The sequence below is a fragment of the Eleutherodactylus coqui genome, chromosome 6, assembly GCF_035609145.1.
Source record: "Eleutherodactylus coqui strain aEleCoq1 chromosome 6, aEleCoq1.hap1, whole genome shotgun sequence".
NCBI classification, from domain to species: Eukaryota; Metazoa; Chordata; class Amphibia; order Anura; family Eleutherodactylidae; genus Eleutherodactylus; species Eleutherodactylus coqui.
The window spans coordinates 126,913,355-126,936,604 of record NC_089842.1 but is presented as its reverse complement, the minus strand read 5'-3'; the positions used below and the strand labels follow the sequence as shown (position 1 = coordinate 126,936,604).

Sequence of the window (23,250 nt, the reverse complement as noted above, 5' to 3'; positions counted from 1 at the left end):
TCTCCAGAACTGTCAGCTTCTCCCAAGAAATGTAGTGTGTTGTCCGCCTCTCTCCAAAACTGTGGTGTGTGCTGTTAGCCTTTCTCCAAGAACTGTAGTATGTGCACTGTCCTCCTCCCTTCAGAACTGTAGTGAGTGCGCTGTCCTCCTCCTTTCAGAACTGTAGTGTGTGTGTTGTCCTCCTCCCTTTAGAAGTGTAGTGTGTGCACTGTCTGCCTCCCTCCAGAACTGTAGTCTGTGCCATGCGGCTCCCACAAGAACTGTTGTGTGTGCGCTTTCCGTCATTTCCCTCCCTCCAGAACTGTAGTGTGCGCTGTCTGCCTCCCTCCAGAACTGTAGTGTGAGCCGTCCTCCTCCCTTTAGAACTGTAGTGTGTGTGCTGCCCACCTCTCTCCAGAACTGTAGTGTGTGCCGTCCTCCTCCCTTCAGAACTGTAGTCAGTGCGCGGTCCCCCTTCCTCCAGAACTGTTGTGTGTGCCGTCCTCCTCCCTCCAGAACTGTATTGTGTGCCATCCTCCTCTCTCCAGAACTGTAGTGTGTGCACTGTCCACCTCTCTCCAGAACTGTAGTGTGTGCTATCCTCCTCTCTCTGGAACTGTAGTGTGTGCGCAGTCCCCCTTCCTCCAGAACTGTTGTGTGTGCCGTCCTCCTCTCTCCAGAACTGTAGTGTACTTTGTCTGCCTCTCTCCAGAGCTGTAGTGTGTGCACTGTCCACCTCTCTCCAGAACTGTAGTGTGTGCACTGTCCACCTCTCTCCAGAACTGTAGTGTGTGCACTGTCCACCTCTCTCCAGAACTGTAGTGTGTGTACTGTCCACCTCTCTCCAGAACTGTAGTGTGTGCACTGTCCACCTCTCTCCAGAACTGTAGTGTGTGCACTGTCCACCTCTCTCCAGAACTGTAGTGTGTGCTATCCTCATCCCTCTGGAACTGTAGTGTGTGCGCTTTCCGCCATCTCCCTCCCTCCAGAACTGTAGTGTGCGCTGTCTGCCTCCCACCAGAACTGTAGTGTGTGCCGTCCTCCTCCCTTCAGAACTGTTATGTGTGCGCTGTCCGCCTCCCTCCAGAACTGTAGTAAGTGTCGTCCTCCTTTCTTCAGAGCTGTAGTGTGTGCACGGTCTGCCTCCCTCCAGAACTATGTGTGCGCGGTCCCCTTTCCTCCAGAATTGTAGTGTGTGCCGTCCTCCTCCGTTCAGAACTGTAATCTGTGCGCTGTCCGCCTTTCTCCATAACTGTAGTGTGCTGTCCTCCTCCCTTCAGAACTGTAGTGTGTGTGCTGTCCGCCTACCGCCTCCCTCCAGAACTGTAGTGTGTGCGCTGCCTGCTTACCTCCAGAACTGTAGTGTGTGCGCTGTCTGCTTACCTCCAGAACTGTAGTGTGTGCCATGCGGCTCCCCTCAGAAGTGTTGTGCATGCGCTGTCAGCCTTCTTCCAGAACTGTCATGTATGTGCTATCTGCCCCTCTCCTGATCTGTTGTGTGTGCCGTCCTTTTCCCTTCAGAACTGTAGTGTGTGCGCTGTCTGCCTCCCTCCAGAACTGTAGTGTGTGCGCTGCCCACCTCCCTCCAGAACTGTAGTGTGCGCTGTCCACCTCCCCCCAGAACTGTAGTGTCCGCCTCCCTCTAGAACTGTAGTGTGTGTTGTCCACCTTCCTTCTAGAACTGTAGTGTGTGTTGTCCACCTCCCTCCAGAACTGCCGTCTGTGTGCTGTCCGCCTCCTTTCAGAACTGTAGTGTATGCTATCCTCCTCTCTCCAGAACCATAGTGTGTGCCGTCCGCCTCCCTCCAGAACTGTAGTGTGTGTGCTGCCCGCTTCTCTCCAGAACTGTAGTGTATGCTGTCAGCTTCTCCCAAGAAATGTAGTGTGTTGTCCGCCTCTCTCCAAAACTGTGGTGTGTGCTGTTAGCCTTTCTCCAAGAACTGTAGTATGTGCACTGTCCTCCTCCCTTCAGAACTGTAGTGAGTGCGCTGTCCTCCTCCTTTCAGAACTGTAGTGTGTGTGTTGTCCTCCTCCCTTTAGAAGTGTAGTGTGTGCACTGTCTGCCTCCCTCCAGAACTGTAGTCTGTGCCATGCGGCTCCCACAAGAACTGTTGTGTGTGCGCTTTCCGTCATTTCCCTCCCTCCAGAACTGTAGTGTGCGCTGTCTGCCTCCCTCCAGAACTGTAGTGTGAGCCGTCCTCCTCCCTTTAGAACTGTAGTGTGTGTGCTGCCCACCTCTCTCCAGAACTGTAGTGTGTGCCGTCCTCCTCCCTTCAGAACTGTAGTCAGTGCGCGGTCCCCCTTCCTCCAGAACTGTTGTGTGTGCCGTCCTCCTCCCTCCAGAACTGTAGTGTGTGCCATCCTCCTCTCTCCAGAACTGTAGTGTGTGCACTGTCCACCTCTCTCCAGAACTGTAGTGTGTGCTATCCTCCTCTCTCTGGAACTGTAGTGTGTGCGCGGTCCCTCTTCCTCCAGAACTGTTGTGTGTGCCGTCCTCCTCTCTCCAGAACTGTAGTGTACTTTGTCTGCCTCTCTCCAGAGCTGTAGTGTGTGCACTGTCCACCTCTCTCCAGAACTGTAGTGTGTGCACTGTCCACCTCTCTCCAGAACTGTAGTGTGTGTACTGTCCACCTCTCTCCAGAACTGTAGTGTGCGCACTGTCCACCTCTCTCCAGAACTGTAGTGTGTGCACTGTCCACCTCTCTCCAGAACTGTAGTGTGTGCTATCCTCATCCCTCTGGAACTGTAGTGTGTGCGCTTTCCTCCATCTCCCTCCCTCCAGAACTGTAGTGTGTGCTGTCTGCCTCCCACCAGAACTGTAGTGTGTGCCGTCCTCCTCCCTTCAGAACTGTTATATGTGCGCTGTCCGCCTCCCTCCAGAACTGTAGTAAGTGTCGTCCTCCTTTCTTCAGAGCTGTAGTGTGTGCACGGTCTGCCTCCCTCCAGAACTGTGTGTGCGCGGTCCCCTTTCCTCCAGAATTGTAGTGTGTGCCGTCCTCCTCCGTTCAGAACTGTAATCTGTGCGCTGTCCGCCTTCCTCCAGAACTGTAATGTGTGCCATCCTCCTCCCTTTAGAAGTGTAGTGTGTGCGCTGTCTGCCTCCCTCCAGAACTGTAGTGTGTGCTGTTCTCTTCTCTTAGAACTGTAGTGTGTGCCGTCCACCACCCTCCAGGAATGTAGTGTGTGCCATGCGGCTCCCCCGAGAACTGTTGTGTGTGCGCTTTCCACCGTCCTCCTCCCTTCAGAACTGTATTTCGTGGGCTGTCTGCCTCCCTCCAGAACTGTTGTGTGCAGTCTGCCTTCCTTCAGAAATGTCATGTGTGCTGTCCTCCTTCCTCCAGAACTGTAGTGTGTGCCGTCCTCCTCCCTTCAGAATTGTAGTGTGTGCGTTGTCCGCCTCCCTCTAGAACTGTAGTGTGTGTTGTCCACCTTCCTTCTAGAACTGTAGTGTGTGTTGTCCACCTCCCTCCAGAACTGCCGTCTGTGTGCTGTCCGCCTCCTTTTAGAACTGTAGTGTATGCTATCCTCCTCTCTCCAGAACCATAGTGTGTGCCGTCCGCCTCCCTCCAGAACTGTAGTGTGTGTGCTGCCCGCTTCTCTCCAGAACTGTAGTGTATGCTGTCAGCTTCTCCCAAGAAATGTAGTGTGTTGTCCGCCTCTCTCCAAAACTGTGGTGTGTGCTGTTAGCCTTTCTCCAAGAACTGTAGTATGTGCACTGTCCTCCTCCCTTCAGAACTGTAGTGAGTGCGCTGTCCTCCTCCTTTCAGAACTGTAGTGTGTGTGTTGTCCTCCTCCCTTTAGAAGTGTAGTGTGTGCACTGTCTGCCTCCCTCCAGAACTGTAGTCTGTGCCATGCGGCTCCCACAAGAACTGTTGTGTGCGCTGTCTGCCTCCCTCCAGAACTGTAGTGTGTGCCGTCCTCCTCCCTTTAGAACTGTAGTGTGTGTGCTGCCCACCTCTCTCCAGAACTGTAGTGTGTGCCGTCCTCCTCCCTTCAGAACTGTAGTCTGTGCGCGGTCCTCCTTCCTCCAGAACTGTTGTGTGTGCCGTCCTCCTCTCTCCAGAACTGTAGTGTGTGCACTGTCCACCTCTCTCCAGAACTGTAGTGTGTGCTATCCTCCTCTCTCTGGAACTGTAGTGTGTGCGCGGTCCCCCTTCCTCCAGAACTGTTGTGTGTGCCGTCCTCCTCTCTCCAGAACTGTAGTGTACTTTGTCTGCCTCTCTCCAGAGCTGTAGTGTGTGCACTGTCCACCTCTCTCCAGAACTGTAGTGTGTGCACTGTCCACCTCTCTCCAGAACTGTAGTGTGTGCACTGTCCACCTCTCTCCAGAACTGTAGTGTGTGCGCTGTCCACCTCCCTCCAGAACTGTAGTCTGTGCCATGCGGCTCCCACCAGAACTGTAGTGTGTGCGCTTTCCGCCATCTCCCTCCCTCCAGAACTGTAGTGTGTGCCGTCCTCCTCTCTTCAGAACTGTTATGTGTGCGCTGTCCGCCTCCCTCCAGAACTGTAGTAAGTGTCGTCCTCCTTTCTTCAGAGCTGTAGTGTGTGCGCTGTCTGCCTCCCTCCCGAACTGTGTGTGCGCGGTCCCCTTTCCTCCAGAATTGTAGTGTGTGCCGTCATCCTCCGTTCAGAACTGTAATCTGTGCGCTGTCCGCCTTTCTCCATAACTGTAGTGTGCTGTCCTCCTCCCTTCAGAACTGTAGTGTGCGCTGTCCGCCTACCGCCTCCCTCCAGAACTGTAGTGTGTGCGCTGTCTGCTTACCTCCAGAACTGTAGTGTGTGCCATGCGGCTCCCCTCAGAAGTGTTGTGCATGCGCTGTCAGCCTTCTTCCAGAACTGTCATGTATGTGCTATCTGCCCCTCTCCTAAACTGTTGTGTGTGCCATCCTTTTCCCTTCAGAACTGTAGTGTGTGTGCTGTCCGCCTCCCTCCAGAACTGTAGTGTGTGCGCTGTCCACCTCCCTCCAGAACTGTAGTGTGTGCGCTGTCCACCTCTCTTCAGAACTGTAGTGTGTGCGCTGTCTGCCTCCCTTTAGAACTGTAGTGTGTGCGCTGTCCGACTTCCTCCAGAACTGTAGTGTGTGCACTGTCCACCTCTCTTCAGAACTGTAGTTTGTGCGCTGTCCGCCTCGCTCCAGAACTGTCATGTGTGTGCTCTCTGCCTCCCTCCAGAATCGTAGTGTGTGTCCTCCTCCCTCCAGAATTGTAGTGTGTTGTCTGCCTTCCTCCAGAACTGTAATGTGTGCCATCCTCCTACCTTTAGAAGTGTAGTGTGTGCGCTGTCTGCCTCCCTCCAGAACTGTAGTGTGTGTGCTGTTCTCTTCTCTTAGAACTGTAGTGTGTGCCGTCCACCTCCTTCCAGGAATGTAGTGTGTGCCATGCGGCTCCCCCCAGAACTGTTGTGTGCGCGCTTTCCACCGTCCTACTCCCTTCAGAACTGTATTTCGTGGGCTGTCTGCCTCCCTCCAGAACTGTCGTGTGCAGTCTGCCTCCCTTCAGAAATGTCATGTGTGCTGTCCTCCTTCCTCCAGAACTGTAGTGTGTGCGCTGTCTGCCTACCTTCAGAACCATAGTGTGTGTCCTCCTCCCTCCAGAACTGTAGTGTGTGTGTGCGCTGTCTGCTTCCCTCCAGAACTGTAGTGTGTGCTGTCCTCTTCCCTTCAGAACTGTAGTGTGTGCCGTCCGCCTCCCTCCAGAACTGTAGTGTGTGCCATGCGGCTCCCCCCAGAACTGTTGTTTGCGTGCTTTCCGCCGTCATCCTCTCTTCAAAACTGTATTTCGTGCGCTGTCCTCCTCCCTCCAAAACTGTTGTTGTGTGCACTGTCTGCCTTCCTTCAGAACTGTTGTGTGTGCTGTCCTCCTCCCTCCAGAATTATAGTGTGTGCGCTGTCCGCCTCCCTCCAGAACTGTAGTGTGTGCCATCCTCCTCCCTTCAGAACTGTAGTGTGTGCATTGACGGCCTCCCTCCAGAACTGTAGTGTGTGCTTTCTACCTCTCTCCAGAGCTGTAGCGTTTGCCGTCCGCCTCCCTCCATAATGGTAGTATGTGCCGTCCGCCTCCCTCCAGAACTGTAGTGTGTGCTATCCTCCTCCCTCTGGAACTGTAGTGTGTACGCTGTCCACCTCCCTCCAGAACTGTAGTGTGTGCCGTCCTCCCTTAGAACTGTAGTGTGTGCGCTGTCCGACTTCCTCCAGAACTGTTGTGTGTCGTCCTGCTCCCTTCAGAACGGTCGTGTGTGCTGTCCTCCTCTCTCCAGAACTGTAGTGTACTTTGTCTGCCTCTCTCCAGAACTGTAGTGTGTGCACTGACCACCTCTCTCCAGAACTGTAGTGTGTGCACTGTCCACCTCTCTCCAGAACTGTAGTGTGTGCACTGTCTACCTCTCTCCAGAACTGTAGTGTGTGCACTGTCCACCTCTCTCCAGAACTGTAGTGTATGCTATTCTCCTCCCTCTGGAACTGTAGTGTGTGCCGTCCGCCTCCTTCCAGAACTGTCATGAGTGCTGCGGTACCCCGGTCCGGATGAGTCAATAAAATGTTACACAAAGGTTGTGTCTGTGTCATCGTTATTCATGACACTGCATCTCCTTTCATATATTAGTGCTACATATATATACATACACACACAAACACAAACAGAAATGTATATGATTATCTATAGATCTAGAGGGGGTCACAACTTGATTATTCAATGCTAAGTGGAAAGGTTTTAGCACCCCTATGTAATGTACCTAATCTAATTCATCAATTTTCCGCTGTGGTACAAACATGAAATTTGGCAAGACCATTCTTTAGGTCCTAAATAAGAAAAGTTGAAGGGTCACAACTCGATTATTCCATGCTAAGTGCAAAAGTATTGGCACCCCTGTGTACTGTACAAAAACTAATTCTCTTACTTCCCAGTCTTGTACACAAATGAAATTTGGCACGTCCGTTCTTTAGGTGTTAAATAGGAAAAGTAAAGGGGTCACAACTCAATTATTCAATGCTAAATTATTGGCACCACTATGTAACGTACCTAATCTAGTTCTCTAACTTCTAGATGTCGTAAAAACATGAAATTTAACACGACCATTGTTTGGGTCCTGAATGAGAAAAGTAAATGCTAATTGCAAAAGTAAGTGCAGCCCTATGTAATGTAACTTCCCGATGTCGTACAAGCGTGAGATTTGGCACGACCATTCTTTAGGGCCTAAATAGGAAAAGTAAAGGGGTCACAACTCGATTATTTAATGCTAAGTGCAAAAGTATTGGCACCCCTGTGTAATGTACCTAATCTATTTCTCTAACTTCCCGGTGTTGTACAAACATGAAATTTGGCATGACCATTCTTCGGGTCCTAAACAGGAAAAGTAAAGGGGTCACAACTCGATTATTCGATGCTTAGTGCAAAAGTATAGGCACCCTTGTGTAATGTACCTGTTGCGGCTTTTCGGTCGCAAGAGCATCGTGGCATGGTGGCCTCGATGCAGGCGAAAACCTATCGCCTTGTTATGCAGGACCAGGGGTAATGAACCATCTGCAGATACTGGGTGCTGTTTCTCTTTGCTGCATGGATACATGCTGGATTAGCCGTGCCTGGGAGAAGGTTGGAGGTGTGGTTCTCTAATTGCTCTGCCAGTCCTCAGTTGAGGAGTAGTTTTATAGTCTCACCCCTTCCGTTGCTCAATGCTGCTTATTCAGCTCCAGAGTAGAGTAGTGGAGAGTTGAGCTCCTCTGTGCTGGGTGTACTACTACTTTCAGTTAAGTTGCTGTGGTTTACTTTTCAGTTGTATTTTCTGTTTTCATTTCTGTATTGCTTTGCTGTTCGGTTCATCTCTCCAGGAGTCTCTGTAAAGACAATCAGGGCCCAGGCAGAAGACTGTGGGGCCGCCTCCATCGAGGCGATTACTCCCCTTCTAGGCAGGGACCCTTCAGCCCCCTGCTAGGTTAGGGCCAGGCTTCCTCCTCCCTTGAATGGTGCTACCGTTTAGCAAAGCATGGTGTGCATCTCTTTACAGCAGTGTGTACGTTCTTTGACGCTGTGCTGAGCATAGTACTCGTGTTGCACAGGCTTCACATACTGGTTTTCGTACTTCTGTTGTGGTGGGCACTGTTCTACAGTGCATAGTACTATCATCTGCAGTGGTTGTGAAAGTCACCCTGCATCCGTGCTGAGCATACTGCTTGTTTGCTGCACGGCCGTGACAGTACCTAATCTAATTCTCTATCATCCCGGTGTCGTACAAACATGAAATTTGGCAAAACCATTGTTTAGGTCCTAAACGGTAAAAGTAAAGTGATCACAACTCGATTATTCAATGCTAATTGCAAAAGTGCACCCCTATATAGTGCAACTTCCCGATGTCGTACAAGTGTGAAATTTGGCACAAACATTCTTTAGGTCCTAAATGAGGAGAGTGGGAGGAGTGGCACATTCTGCAGAGGGACATCAGTACATGCAGCCTGAGGATAATCTAACGCTCCTCTAGGTGTATACATATTTTATTCCTCAGTTACTCTAAAGTAACCTTGACTTCATAAAATTTTCTGTGCGAACAACACGTACACATCTGTATCAAATTAACTCGAGCGAAGTCGGATATATCAGCTAGTAGATTATATATAAATACACACACACACACTATATGTAGGAGGAGGTACCCAAAAGACACAGGAACCTATATGGAAAAGCTAACAAAGATTTGTAATACTTCTTTCAATCGAATACATATGTACCTTTAAGCCTACTTCACACGGGCATATCTGTGCGCGCAATACATGAGAATAGAACCCATTGATTTCAGTGGGTTTGCTCATATTTCTGTACTTTGCAAAAAAAAAACAAAAAAAAACCGCTTGCTCTAATTTTGTGCACATTTGAGCACCAAAGGCCCCCATAGATTTCTATGGCGGGTACACAAATGCCCAAACAATGCACAAGCAAGTGCATGAAACATCTGGAACTAATTAGGTTAACTAGTCATTTAAACTGAGCTGCGTTTGTGTCCTGTGTGCAAAAAACCTGCAAGCGCAAAAAGTACAATAGAATACACTGATACACATGAAACACTAAATCAATGTATTTGTGTACAATTTTGCACATGCTCATGTAAAGGAGCCGTTAGCCCAAGAAACTGCATCAAAAACTGCACGACCATACCCCAAACTGTATTAAAGTCAGAATGAATCCAGTTGGAAGACGTATTAATATTTCCATTATATTCACTCCTGCATCAAAAACTGCACAAAAAACCTGACATGAATACTGCAGAGGTAATTTCAGTATAAGGCCACGTTTAGATGGGGTAGATTTGCTACAGATTTTCATCGCAGAAAATCCACAGCATATACAGTAGAAGCAAAGTGGATCAGTTTTCAAAATCTTTTCCACATGCTGCTGAGAAAATCTGCACTACTGTTAATCCACGTGTAATCTGACCTGCAGTAAGGTCCAGTATGTCAATTTATGCCACAGATGTTCAGAGCAAACTTCACCCTTTGAAATACCAATGGTGAAATTTATGGTGAATTCTCAGAGTTTCTGCAAAAAAGTCTGCTGCAGCTGAACACGTGGAGCAGATTTACAGTGGATTTTTTACAATGAAAATGCTGTTTGCTTTTTTTTTTTGTTGCTAAGAAATCCACAGGTATTGTTGCAGGTTATCTGCAAATTTTCTGCATGAAAAACCTGCTATCCAAATCCACAGCTAGTGTTGAAAATTGCTGCGGAATTTGGCCACTCCATTGAAGCCTATGGCAAAATTCCACACGTTTTCTGCACAAATCCACTGCTAAAACTGACATGGTGCAGATTTGCCTTCCACACTGTAGATCGATTTCCACAATGATTTTGTGTGGATTTTTTCCACAGCATGTGGACAAGATTTTAAAAATGTCATCCACATTGCTGCCACTGTAAATGCTGAGGATTATCCTATGAAAAATCCTCGGCACATCTGCACTGTGTGAAAATGGTCTAACATGTGAACATGGCCTAAGATGCAAATGTGTATACAGGTGTAACCAATTTGCTGTGGATTTCTGCAACTGAAAAAAATCCACAGCAAATTAACAGCAAAATCTGCATTAAACTCTACACAATTTGGTGCGGATTTTGTTACAGATTCCATTTGGCTTTCACCCCTTCAATTGAATTTGGATTCACTCTGAATGCTGCAGATTTTGATACAGATTTGTTGCGGTTATTTTGAGCTACTGAAAATTCACAGAAAATCAGTTATATGTGATTATATGGGGGGGGGGGGGGGGGGGAGGGGCGGGGATTTGTAGCAGATTTCGAGCACAGAAAACCTGCAGCATTTCCAGTAGCAATTTTCAAAATCTCATCCACACGCTATGGGAAAAATATGCAATGTGAAGTTCAAATCTGCACCATGTAATTGTTTTGCAGCTGGATTTGTAGCAAAAAACATGCAGGCTTTTACAATAGACTTCAAAATCTATTGCAAATACAGAGGGGGGTTCTGAGCAGGGGACCCCCCTCTATGATGTCCAAATGTCCTAATACAGCAATTGTTAAGGAAATAAAAAACACCAAAAATTTAGGGCAAAAAAAACTAACAACCCCCACAAGAATAAATTGCATCTCTAGATTTAACTTAACTTGAGCTCAGCCTGCTTGGATAAGTTCCTGCTACAGTTTGATCCCATGATCTAAAGACCTAATGTTAGCCTGTAATGATCCATCCTCCGGTACTCGGTGCTCTAGTGCAGTGTTCCCCAACTCCAGTCCTCAGGGACCGCCATCAGGTCATGTTTTCAGGATTTCCTCTGTGTTACACAGGTGATGTAATTATCATCAGTGCCTCGGACATTGCCACAGGTGTTCTTACCAAAGGATATCCTGAAAACATGACCTGTTGGTGGTCCCTGAGGACTGCAGTTGGGGACCTCTGCTCTAGTGTAAATATCAAGACAACGGATGCGGTTTATGGATCTTCTTTTATTTTCTTCCTGCCTGCAGAAGAGCTGCTACAAGGACACACAGCAGATTTGAGAGAATCCCTTGTCTGAGAAATGCACTTGTGTGTCTGATTCCGATGACACTCCCAGTGCTGGTAACCTCAGACGACACTTCTGCACCTGCTCCAGTTTTCTTGAGTGGGGCTCCAGAGATTTTGCTTGACTACAGTAGCAAGGTCAGCGCTTGTATGGGAGAATGTGTATATGCTGCACTGCCTAGCAACGCTCACTAAACCTTCTTAAATTTCCTTCCTTCTGCAAGGTTCAGCTTGGTTTCCACATTTGCAATGCCAGCAATGCTGATTCTGCTATTGGACAGGAACGGAGTGACCTCTTCTGGGACACTTGACTTTGCATCATTTTCAGTTTCTGTTACAGGTGTGACAATCGGGCCTTTAAGAGTCCTTCCCCCATGAAAAAAAAATTCCAATATGGCCACCATGACAGCGTTTATCAAACTGAATGGGAAATCTATGAAGTTATGCAGCAATACATTGTCATCTACCTACAGCTGATTACAGATGCAGATTTGCCTTTCTTGAGCCTGGAAAAAGCTGGGTGACAACTCCTATGGAAGCTAGCAGTCCTATTGGTTACCACACAGCTTTCCCAGAAACAAAGCTATACAATTTATAACAACCTCTCAGAAGACAACTCACTAATTTTTGTTTACTGGGAATTTTTGCAGTTTGAGACCTTATTTACGCGATCATATATTTAGCTGCATCAAAAAAAAAAATTAAAAAACGCCCAAAAATCGTGACCTTCTTAAGTATTGGATTCCAATGTATTCATTTGGATGAATGATTTTTGGGCATGTACAAAAAACGTGCCAGGAAAAATAACACATCGGTGACCGCTTTCGGTCACTGAATTTAAACTCTGTGTCAAAAGATAGGTCTTGCCGTATCTTTTGCCGAGATACGCAGGAAGCTCCTATAGATTTCTATGGAAGCTGACAAAAAAGGGAGGGGAAATGAGTTACTCGGCGTACAATGCTGGGAAAAGACCATAGCTGGCTAAGCATTAGTAGTCATTCCGAGGATTTCTGCCGATCGATGGATTTCCGCACTGCAGTGTATTGTTTTGCTGATAAGCAGCAGCCTCCTGTGTGAACGTTAGAAAATATGCAGCTAAAGTTCGGGACTCGATTGTGGAAATTCTTCATTTATGCAATTTCCGATGCATACGAGCGAACTGAAAAACACATACGGTCATGTGAAAGAGCCCTGAGGGTCCGATCAGATGGTATGTCCAAAAACCTCACAACCAGGTATGGCATTTTCTAACAGATTATTAAAAATGGATTGCTAACTTCTCAGAAGAAAGATGGTACCACTGTTGTGAAACCATTTCTAAAGACAGTCATCAGGTCACCTTAATGAAAATATCTATAAAAATTAGAGATGAGCGAACGTGTTCTTAACGAACACTTACGCACCCGGACACCGGCTTTACCGAGGACTTCAGTGTCCGCGCGTAAAGATTCGGGGGGCGCCGGGGGGCGGGGAGAGGCGCGGCGGCGTGGGCGGCAGCAGCGGGGAACAGGGGGGAGCCCTCTCTCTCTCCCCCCCACTCCCCGCCGCACCCCCCCCCCCGCGCTGCCACGGCGACCCCCGAACTTTTTTCGCCCGAGCACGGAATTGCTCGCAAAGTTCGGTGTTCGGGCGAAAAGGGGCGGAGCCGAACACGTTCGCTCATCTCTAATAAAAATCTTACACTATACCTATTTAGTACTGGTGAGAAAAATACATTTTACCCATCTGCCTAACCCTTACGATTCAGGGGCTGTTTGGAGATGGGATCTCAACTGCATATTTGGTGGATGTGCCCGGAGGTGTCCAGACTTTGGTCTCAGATACATAACCTATTGCATAGGTTATTCATAGGCCCATTCCAAAAGTCCCCAACGATGTTCCTGCTGGGAGACCGCCCGCCTTGGATTAAATACCAAACTCACAAACTCATACAGACTATCTGTATGCCGACCAGAATCCATATTGTAACCTGTCCTTTAGGTAGGTGCTAAAAAGGATTTCATGAATTGCCCTATTTGCCCTATTGCCATACATTCTGACACGCTAGAAAGGCTTGGCATAATATGGAGACCATGGATTGAGCTGGTTGATATTCCAGGACTTGGACATAGCTTGCTGTCAACCTAGAGCGATCCCGTTGTCTATATACTGTTGAATCTATATCCTCGAATTTACTGCGATTGTGTAGCGAGTGAGAAGCAAAATGACCCAACGTTAAAAGTTGAATACGTTTTATGGTTTTAGTTCAAAAGTCTGATTTAAATTAGCAAAATGTATAATTTTTGATAAACTGTGAGATAATCTATGACAAAATCTTTACTCTAAGTAGAAAAAATGTTATCTTTATTTGCCTTTATCTTTCTTTTGCTTTGTATGCCCTCTGTGGGGTAAATTGTTGCATAAATGGCATTCACTTTAGTGTTTGCTATCTCATAAACCTTTGAAACTAAGAATCACAAGTTAGGGAGAGCGCCATAGCCATAAGGAAAGAAAATAACTTACCGGGTGTCAGGCGGAGCAACAAAAAACTTTTTGTGTCCCGCCTGCACCAGGAATCCGAGTTCACCTTTCAGAGGTTTCTTTGTTAGAGGGTCGCTGGTATTATCCAGAAAAACATATATATATGTGTATCTAATAATACTCATCGATGCTGTCCTGGAGAGCAGCAGCTTACAAAAGTACCCCAAAAGTTCTAACAAACAGATGGGGAAAACGTAATACAAAAACAGACAGAAAAAGACTTTTCTTACAGCTGCGCTCCACCACCGGCCCTTTAGATGATAAGGGAATAAGCTTCTAGAAACCGCAGTTAATAGCAAGCTAATTTTATTCCCCAAAATGACCATACACATAGAATAGTAAAAGCAACGCGTTTCTGCGTCAACTGACGCCTTTATCAAGCTTATAACCACACTAAAATTAGTTTTTAAGATTTTAACATTAGGGTTGGATGTATTATTGAAGATTACTTTTATTAAGATATTGAGGTTCTTTATGACAGTGATTGTTAGTGATTTGTTAAAAATAGTATTATATATTTATGGATGTCTTTATTAACTTTTTGTATGTGAATTTATGTATTATTTATTGATATTTATGGACAGTATAACATTTTTATATATATCTATCCATTGAGCTTTAGGGGGGATATAAGTGATATAATGTATGTTTCTGGATATTTCGTCTGTAGTATTTGTTAGAAGCCCCGGTGTAATTTTAAAAGATTTGTTTCTGTACTGCGCTCCATCTATGGGGATCGCTATCCCGTGTATTGTAATCTGCCCAGTCAGTAGTAGAGCTCCGTGCAACGGAATAGACTGGAGGCAGGTACGTGATGAGCTCATGCCAACTACGCCCCCCACGTGATAGCGATGACGGGGGACGTAGCGCGATACCCAAGGTGGAACGCACGTACATCGTAGGACCTGTCAGATGACGTGAGCAGGGTTACAGGGAACTCCGCCACCTGCACACACGCGGGAGACCGGCGTCCAGCATGGTGCAGGGAAGGAGATCAGATGTACTCTATTTGGGACATTTGATTAAGGTATGTTGTCTATATATTTATATGTGTGATAGAATAGGACCATTATAAGCTTGATAAAGGCGTCAGTTGACGCAGAAACACGTTGCTTTTACTATTCTATGTGTATGGTCATTTTGGGGAATAAAATTAGCTTGCTATTAACTGCGGTTTTTAGAAGCTTATTCCCTTATCATCTAAAGGGCCGGTGGTGAAGCGCAGCTGTAAGAAAAGTCTTTTTCTGTCTGTTTTTGAAACTAAGAATGGATTGCTTATCTTTTGGTTGTTGTTAATGGCTGAGTGGACCTGTAGGTTACCTATAAAACCGCAGAGCTATTAGGACTAGAGAAGCAATAAACAATTTTAAAGATCTATCAGAAATGCTCTGCGGCCTCCTTGGCCACCTGTTTTTCACCTGCCCCGTCTGGCCTTAACATTAGGAAAAATGCTCATATAGTCAGTATTTACACAGTCGATATTCTCGTGTGAGGTGTGAGCATTGCTGGACGCACAAAACTCGCACGAAAATAGAACCCATTGTTTGCAATGGGTCTATTAACACGGGTGTTTTTTCTATCTATCGCAGCGATGCGTGCTACGAGACAGTAAAGTTGCAACATGTGCTGTTTTCGTGCAAGTCTCACACAAGAGTAGTACATGCAAATGTCCGGTGACCCACACAGCACAGGAACAATCTCAGGCGCAACTTGCTATCAGTCATGTAAACATGGCCTAAGTTGGTAATTATTAGGTCATGTGATTGGTTAATAGACTTGGTCTAATCTTCATCCTCACCATAATTCATAACACATTCAAAGTCTTTGTAGCAGACAAGTCCATCAGAGTCTCCATCCACTTCCCTGCAGGAGAAACAGAGAGGTTAGTATACTAATACTAACTAATACTAATTACTAATAATAATCTATACTAATCTACAGGGTCTTAAAAGGGTGTTCCCACCTTAGACACTTATGGCATATGCATAGCAATTATGTCATCGTCAGATGATGGATGTGCATCACCTCTGGGACCCACACCTATCTTCAGTACTGGGACTCCCAACAAGCATCCTATGGGTTACAGTGGTACTTAAATAATGGAAAAGTGACTGTGCATGTGTGCAGTTCTATCCATTCACATTTATGGGGGTTACGGATGTCTACGATAGAAATACCCCCTTAATAACGCATCTGGAGTATTCCTACAAAAAAAAAAACACTCACCTTTATTTTTAACTTTTTGATAAACAATATTTGTCTTAAATAGGTCCCCACGTTTTTAGAAAATTCTAATTAATGATGCAGAGATAGTGAATGGCACTAGCATCAGAGCTCAATGCTGAACCATTAGATACATAATAATAATAATCTTTATTTACATAGCGCCAACATATTTCCGCAGCGCTTACAAGACGGGGAACAGAAACAAAACCACTGTTACATGTAGTAATTAATTGATGGAGACAGTAGGGGTGGGGGTCCTGCTCCTTACAAGTTTAAACCCAGTCAAAGTTTACCTTGTTTACAAAGTTAAAAGTACAAATTAAAATACTGACTACTTTTTTCGGGAAAGTTTGATAGTGTTCAACAGATTAGCATTAATTTTGAAAACATGTCTTTAAAAATTTATGGAGTGGAACAGGTTACCACAGGAGGTGGCGAGTTCTCCTTCAATGGAAATCTTCAAAGGCTGGAGAAATATCTGTCTGGGGTTATTTAGTGAATCCTGCATTGAGCAGGGGGTTGGACCCGATGATCCTGGAGGTACCTTCCAACTCTACCAGTCTAGGATTCTATGAAATTACCAAAATAGTACTTTAGTTAGCTACATTAGCTGCCAAAATGTAGGTGCTAAATACTTAAGAACAGGTTAATTGCGGATACAATAATAAATATGGTGAGCCTTCTGTAGGAACCAGGGAATGTCACTTTCCTTCTCGTCAGCATGCCACCCGCAAACTAATGGTCAGACGGAGCGGAAGAACCAGGATTTAGTGCAATATTTACCGTTTTTTTCCTAGCGAAAAGGCTCATCAGTGGGCAGAATTCCTGCTGTTGGCAGAGTTTGCGCTAAATGACTGTACTTGTTCTTCCACTGGGGTGTCTCCATTCCGTTGCGTAAATGGTCAGCATCCTCGCTTCCTTACAGCTATTTCTACTCCGTCTGCCTGTCCTGCAGCTGATGTTGCCACAGATGCGCCGCGTGTATTAAACCCGCTTGCTTATGAACTTGATTTGCCAGCTACATGGAGGGTTCATAGGGTTTTTCATAAGTCATTATTGAAACCTTGTGTCCCTTCGGCTTTATAGGAAGAAGGAGGCCTTTGTCATCATTGAGAGCAGATTTTTTAAATAGCTTGCCTACAGTGCTGCGGTTCTCCAACTTTGACTTTAAACCTTGGAAATATGAAATAGGCTTACCCATTTTTGCAAGGTAATCACTCAGTCTCAAATGCTTCATAGCTCCATTCGAAAATGCCTTTTCACAAATGAGGCACAAGGAAAGCTGTCCGTTTGTCGGAGAAGGGATGAATCTGCGTTTCAAGTATTCAATTGAATATTGACAGCATTTCTTCTTCTCAGCCATTTTTATAAAGTATGCTTCAAGAATGCACTGCTTATTTCGCTCTACCGTATAATGATGTATGACTTTTATAACTCCCTGACTCCGCTACAGATCAATCACGCTGGATAACCTAAAGAACAACCTAACTCACTGTATTTCATAATGCCGGTGATTGGCTGGAAATTTCAATTGTGTGGGTCTCTGGGAGTTGTAGTTAATATCAGTGTTCTGAAAAGACGGCACTTCAAGTTCCCACCTGTTTGAATCTGTATTACGTTCTGAAAAGACACTTGCCATACACTAAGACTACAACTGCCAGAGACCCACACAAGTGAAAATTTGAAGCGGTTCCAGCCAATCAGCAGCATTATAGAATACAGGGGGTTAGGTTGTGCTGTAGGTTATTCAGTGTTATGAAGTGTGATTGATCTGTAGCAGAGTCAGAGTTATAAAAAAGTCACACATTATATGATCGAGGCGGGCAGGCTGCACACAACTCCCATTACATGTAAGTGATTCATATGGAAATAATCGCCTTGGTTTTCGCCGATTGTTTTCGGACAGATTATCAATGAAAATCGAGGTATCACTACTAATTTTTAGAAAAATGTAGTTACTAGACAAAAAAAAAAATCATCAAAGCAAACACAGAACGCCCCCCCCTGCCACACACTTTATGTTTCACCGCCCCTTGAGATGTAAAAACACACCCAGGGGGCAATAACGCCCACGTTGAGAACCACTGGTCTAATTGAGCTGTATAGAGGCTAAATCGGTATGACTGCAGGGGGCAGTTGATTGCGACTACCAAGGATTGCAATCAGTAGGACAGGGAGCATGTTATCAGGCAGAATAAAGAGGGGTTTGGTTTAGGGGATATGGTATGCCTCACTGCAGAGATGCGTTTTTAGAGCATGCCTGAAGTTTTGTGTGTCGGCGATTGCCCGGATAGTTTTCGGTAGTGCGTTCCAGAGGACTAGTGCTGCTCTGGAGAAGTCTTGGAGGTAGGTATAAGAGGTTCGATTTACAGGGGTGCTTAATCTGAATTTCATTGGTAGAGCGCAGGGCACGGGCTGGGTGGTGGATTGAGATGGGGAAGCGATGAAGTGGGGTGCGGTGCTCTGAATGGCTTTGTGGATGAGAGTGGGGAGTTAAAAATGAATTCTGTATTTGACGGGCAGACAGTGCAGTGATTAGCACAGGGCAGACGCATCCAATCAGCGTCTGGACAGAAAGATGAGTCTGGCTGCCGCAATCAGGATGGATTGGAGAGGGGAGAGTCTGGTGCAGGGAAGGCCGATCAGCAGCAAGATGCAATAATTGAGCCGAGAGTGGATGAGGGCGACGGTAAACGTTTTTAGTATATCCACGGTGAGAAAAGGGCAGATTCTTGCGATGTTCTTCAGGTGCAGGAGACAGCTTAAAGATGGTACTGACAGCCAAATCTCCTGATGGTTTGTCCAATAGGGGCTGTGTAGATGGAGAAGAGGAGGGGACCGAGGACCAAGCCCTGGGGAACCCCAACAGCTAGGGGAAGAGGAGAGGAGGTGGAGCCTGCTAAGGAGACGCTGAATGAGCAGTCAGATAGGTAGGCGGAGAACCAGGAGAGAACAGTGTGCTTTAGTCCGACGGAGCAAAGCATATTAAGGCGTTTGTGGTCAACAGTGTCAAATGCTGCTGAGAGGTTCAGGAGGATCAGTGGAGAGTAGTCATTCCTCGATTTAGCCATCAGGAGGTCGTTTGACACTTTAGTCAGGGCGGTTTCTGTCGAGTGTAGAGGGCGAAAGCTGGACTGTAGGGGGTCAAGAATAGAGTTTTCTGAAAGATAACTTATAAGGGGAGAGTAAACCAGGTGTTCTAGTAGTTTGGAGATGAGGGGGGAGACTTGAAATGGGCCGGTAGTTGGCAGCAGCGGTCGAGTCAAGAGTTGGTTTCTTTAGCAGTGGGGATATGATAGCATGTTTGAATGAGGAGGAGAAGATGTTGTCTTTTTGTATCAGTTTCCTTGTTTATGAAAAGCAATGATCTCTTCTCTTAACGTTTTGGACCACTCTTGAAATGGACATATTTCTAACATGTAATCAAACATCACAGTAAACAATGCCCTAGCCAGTCCAGGTATGTGATGTGTTTTATCTCAAGCACACCTGATGTAACTAATGAAGCCCTTGATTAGTTGCATCAGGTGTGCTTGACAATGCCCAATTTGCAAATGTGTGTTCTTATAAAGGATTCTATTCAGAGGATTAAATAATTCTGAGACTGCAATAGATGTTAAAAGTGGCATTTTGTATTGAATTTGGATTAACCACTTGTTATATTAGCTGTGTTGAGCCATTTAAATTGTTCGTTTGATAGTTTTTTTGTAAACAGATAAAAGTTGTAAATTTGGAAAATAAACTAATTTGCATTAAAAGTGACTAATTTTGATTGCAATTGTGAAATGCAGGGAGGGAACTAAGCTTTTCCTACATCATATGCTGTATAGAGCCCAATGTAAATGTGTTGCTTCCCAGAATCTGTGTAGATACGGAACAATCTGGGAATGCTGAGAGATATAGTCATGTTTATAAGTTGACACAAGTTTGCTTTCTTTATCTTTAAAACACTGGTGATAACATAACACTTATTAGCATGAGAAGAAATGTTGAACAACCGATATTACATTCACGAGAGAGATTATAATTATAGATGAGGGAGGATCATAGTTCTCCTTTAAACAGGATTAACTGAGATGAGAAACAAAACATCCATCTATATAATCATATAAAATGTCTCATCCTCATTACTAACAACTGGAAGTGTTCAATACTGCAAGAACTTCATTCACTGCGGGTAATATTCCAGCAGCTGCAGTCATTACTTTTGATTATTCACTAAAGCTGCACGCACAGTAGATTTATCACAATGGCTGTTATCATGTTTCCCATTACTGGGCATTAATAAAATCCTCACTGTTTTTTCAAATTACGGTAGACAGTCGGTTTTGCTTCGGCTGTATTAACTATCTTACTAAATTGCGACACCTGGATAAATCTTTGTAGGATTCACATCAAGGAGGAGTGGTCCACTTTAATAGAAAGAATACCGTATAATGAAAAATTCTGGAAATTTCTAACATACTTAAGTGTCTTAGTTCTTCACTATAACTTGCCTTCGGTGTCATTTTCATTCACTGACAACAAGCAGAGTTTTGAAAAATGGCAATAATTAAAACCAAATATTGCAGAATGTTGCATTATACAACAATGAAACTTTGCTTACATAAAACCATGATACCCCTTTAACGATGCAGAAAAGGCAGTAACTCTACTGTGCTTGAACTGCTTATAATTAGAACACTCAGGACGCCGGACGTTCGCTTAACTACAAGAACGCTATCAGTGTAATATATTTTGTTAGAATCAATTCCCTCAAGACGAATTAAAAATTAATCTGTTTTTTGCAGAGACGAGAATTTGCTATTTTTTCCCCCAACAATTCTGAAATGAAGCAAAACAGATAAAGCGTCACCGGCACCATTCTCTCTAATGTTCATCTCCCGCGATAAATGTTCATTTTTCACCGTGAAATTATTTTGCCAAATGTGTTTGCAAATATTGTAAAAACGCAAGGAAGTGCGCCTGGTCGTCCAGCCGTGGAGACTTTGTATTAATTCTCTGAGCTTGTTGTGTTCATTTGATTCTTCTTAATATAAACGGCGGCGGCGAGGGATGAGCGGCACCGCATCTTTTCCCGGTAAGATGTTGTCATTTAATGAAAATGTCTGTACTTGGTAATGAGTTGATGTGTTTAATTCTAGTCTATGGGGGGATCCCTAATGAATTGTATGAAAATGACACACTCTCGCATCACATGGTCAAGTCTTTATCCTCCTCTTCAGCATTGCTGGTCTCAGGCGGTGCTTATATTTGGTGGCAGTGTGGTGTACGGTTTTGTATTCGCACAGCAGCCAGATGTAACTACTGTGATAGACAGCTCCTTTCCATGTATAGGAGCACCCTGAGGGGGGGTTTAAATACCTGAAAACTTTCCCTACAGAATGGACATCAGTTGACAAAAAAAAAAGAATGCCTAACTTTAGCCCGGGTGCTCTACACTTAGTCCAAGTGACTAATAGTGCACTTGCTGATGCGTTCATTGGTGCATGTCTGTTGTAGAGTGGTGCCTAAAGGTCCAGCTCTAAAGGTCCTTTTAACAAAGGCTGATTCGGGCATGCATGTTCCTTCCAACACTCATTTGCCCGACAATGGGGCAGGGTAAAAAGGAACAGCAATCCCCATGTATTCCAATGGTCTGGTCAAATCGTCGTGTTTTGTCACAATTTCAGGATACAGTACTGTGCTTGTTTTATTCTCTACTTTTAAAAAGGGAATTTCTCTTTTTCATAGGTTTTAACAACATGTCAAAGAGCACACTGATAGGGCCTGCCAGAATAAAGAGGTCATGGAGTAAAATGCAGAGTGTTCATGCTTTCTAGTACACCACTTTGCTGGAAGAGCCTGACTGTAAGGGTGCTGAGTCATGCATATGTAGCCCTGCACCCCTGAAATCAGTGTTTGAAATCTTAATTCACTGTGGGCTCCCTATTAAACGTTAGAGTCTCAGATAGTAGTCCTCTATCATCATTCTCTTCTCATATTACCCTAGAATGGAATCCATGTTTGCATTTTTCATTGCCTGGGTGGAGTATAGTGTGGTTATAGAGAATGGCTGGGATAGCAGTGTGCCAGGCACAAAGATTAATTCGGGCCCCTCCAAACTGAACACAATAACTATCCATAAGTGAACATTACATCATAGGTATAATTCTAAGTACTACTGCTACATCTATAGTTTATTATTTTTTGGATTTCATTACCAAATTATTATCCATGGACGAAACAACAGCCAAAGCCGGTCAGAATCATTTCAGAAATTCATAATTCAGAAAATGCATTTCTGAGTTTTCCAAAGGACAAACTCTGTTATTGCTTCATCAAAATAAACCTTTTTTTGGTAATTTGACCTCAATATAAAGTACCGCAATAGTATAGGCAAGTGAATTACTTTGTTCGACGGATCCTGAAGTCACATCTATACTGCTTAGTTCAGCTGTACACTGTCCTCTATGTTGTTGTTATGCCTCTGTATGTGCTATGAGAATAAGAGTAGAAGAAATCCAGAATTACAAATAAAGCCAGCAGAGGAGAAAGCTGGTGATAAACGCAGGATCCAAGTCTATCATTTCACAGTAACGTTTAGCCTTCATTCAGGCGTTCCATCTCCCTGTTCCGCTTTTGGAGCATAGAAACAGAACTAAAATGGAATTAAACAGTTCCATTTTTACCACCATTGATTTCAATGGCGTTTTTAAAAAAAACAGAAAGCAAACGGAAAGCTTTACATTTGCTTCCAATCTGTTAAAAAAAGAGAAACTTAATGGAATGGAAGCAAACAGAGGGCTTTCTGTGTTTTAAAAGCCCCACTGAAATCAATGGTGGTAAAAACGGAAAAGTTAAATTTCGTTTTAATTCCCTCTCTGCTCCAAAATGGAACACAGAAATGGAAAGGCTGAAAGAAGGCTAAATGCTAGTGTGAATCAACCGTCGTGTCAGAAATAGTGTTATACCTCATGTACACGGCAGCTTATTCTTGAATAGTCATCTGAAAATACTCTTTGCTCAATGAATTCACTTGTGACTACCCAATACAACTTTCTTTTCTATTTTGACAGACTTGCACACAGACGTACCTGCAAACAGCACAACCCAGTGGTCCGTGTATGTGTGATAGTTATGTGTGGAAAGCTGCAAAATACGGATCTGAAAAGTGCAGATTCACGTGACTGGACATTTTTAATAATCTCAGTTTCCAAAGGTTTTTGATGAGTTTTGTTAATATTTTTGTAAAACATTCTTAGTCTTTCGTCACAAGTTTTTAATATATCTTCCCGGGCCCCGACTGTTTCTGAGCCCTGGATCAGAAACGCTATCTTTTCTCCTAAGGGCGAGCACCTAGACGATGAGGAGGAGACTTAACCCTTTCCAATCCAATTTGTATCCTGGTTTTCCTAGAGGGCTTACTCTTTTTCTACCGTTATACAACAGCGCTACATGCTGGCTAAAGCCAGTACTGCATGAGGTGACACGTTGGATAGGCTCCAACAGCAGAGAGGATGTCTTCCAACATCGGAGCTGTA

The 23,250-nt window shown here is 44.9% G+C and overlaps 1 protein-coding gene across 1 annotated transcript in view; it reads right to left on the bottom strand.

The window, feature by feature from the left end:
• Positions 1 to 14,700: 14,700 nt before the first annotated feature.
• The window catches only part of EFCAB11 (EF-hand calcium binding domain 11), a 47,242-nt gene continuing 38,692 nt past the window's right edge, over positions 14,701 to 23,250 (bottom strand). Inside the window, exon 6 of the mRNA XM_066607571.1 lies at positions 14,701 to 15,364. Coding sequence (XP_066463668.1) covers positions 15,283 to 15,364 — 82 coding nt within the window. The 3' untranslated portion in view covers positions 14,701 to 15,282. The remainder of the gene's footprint in view (positions 15,365 to 23,250) is intronic.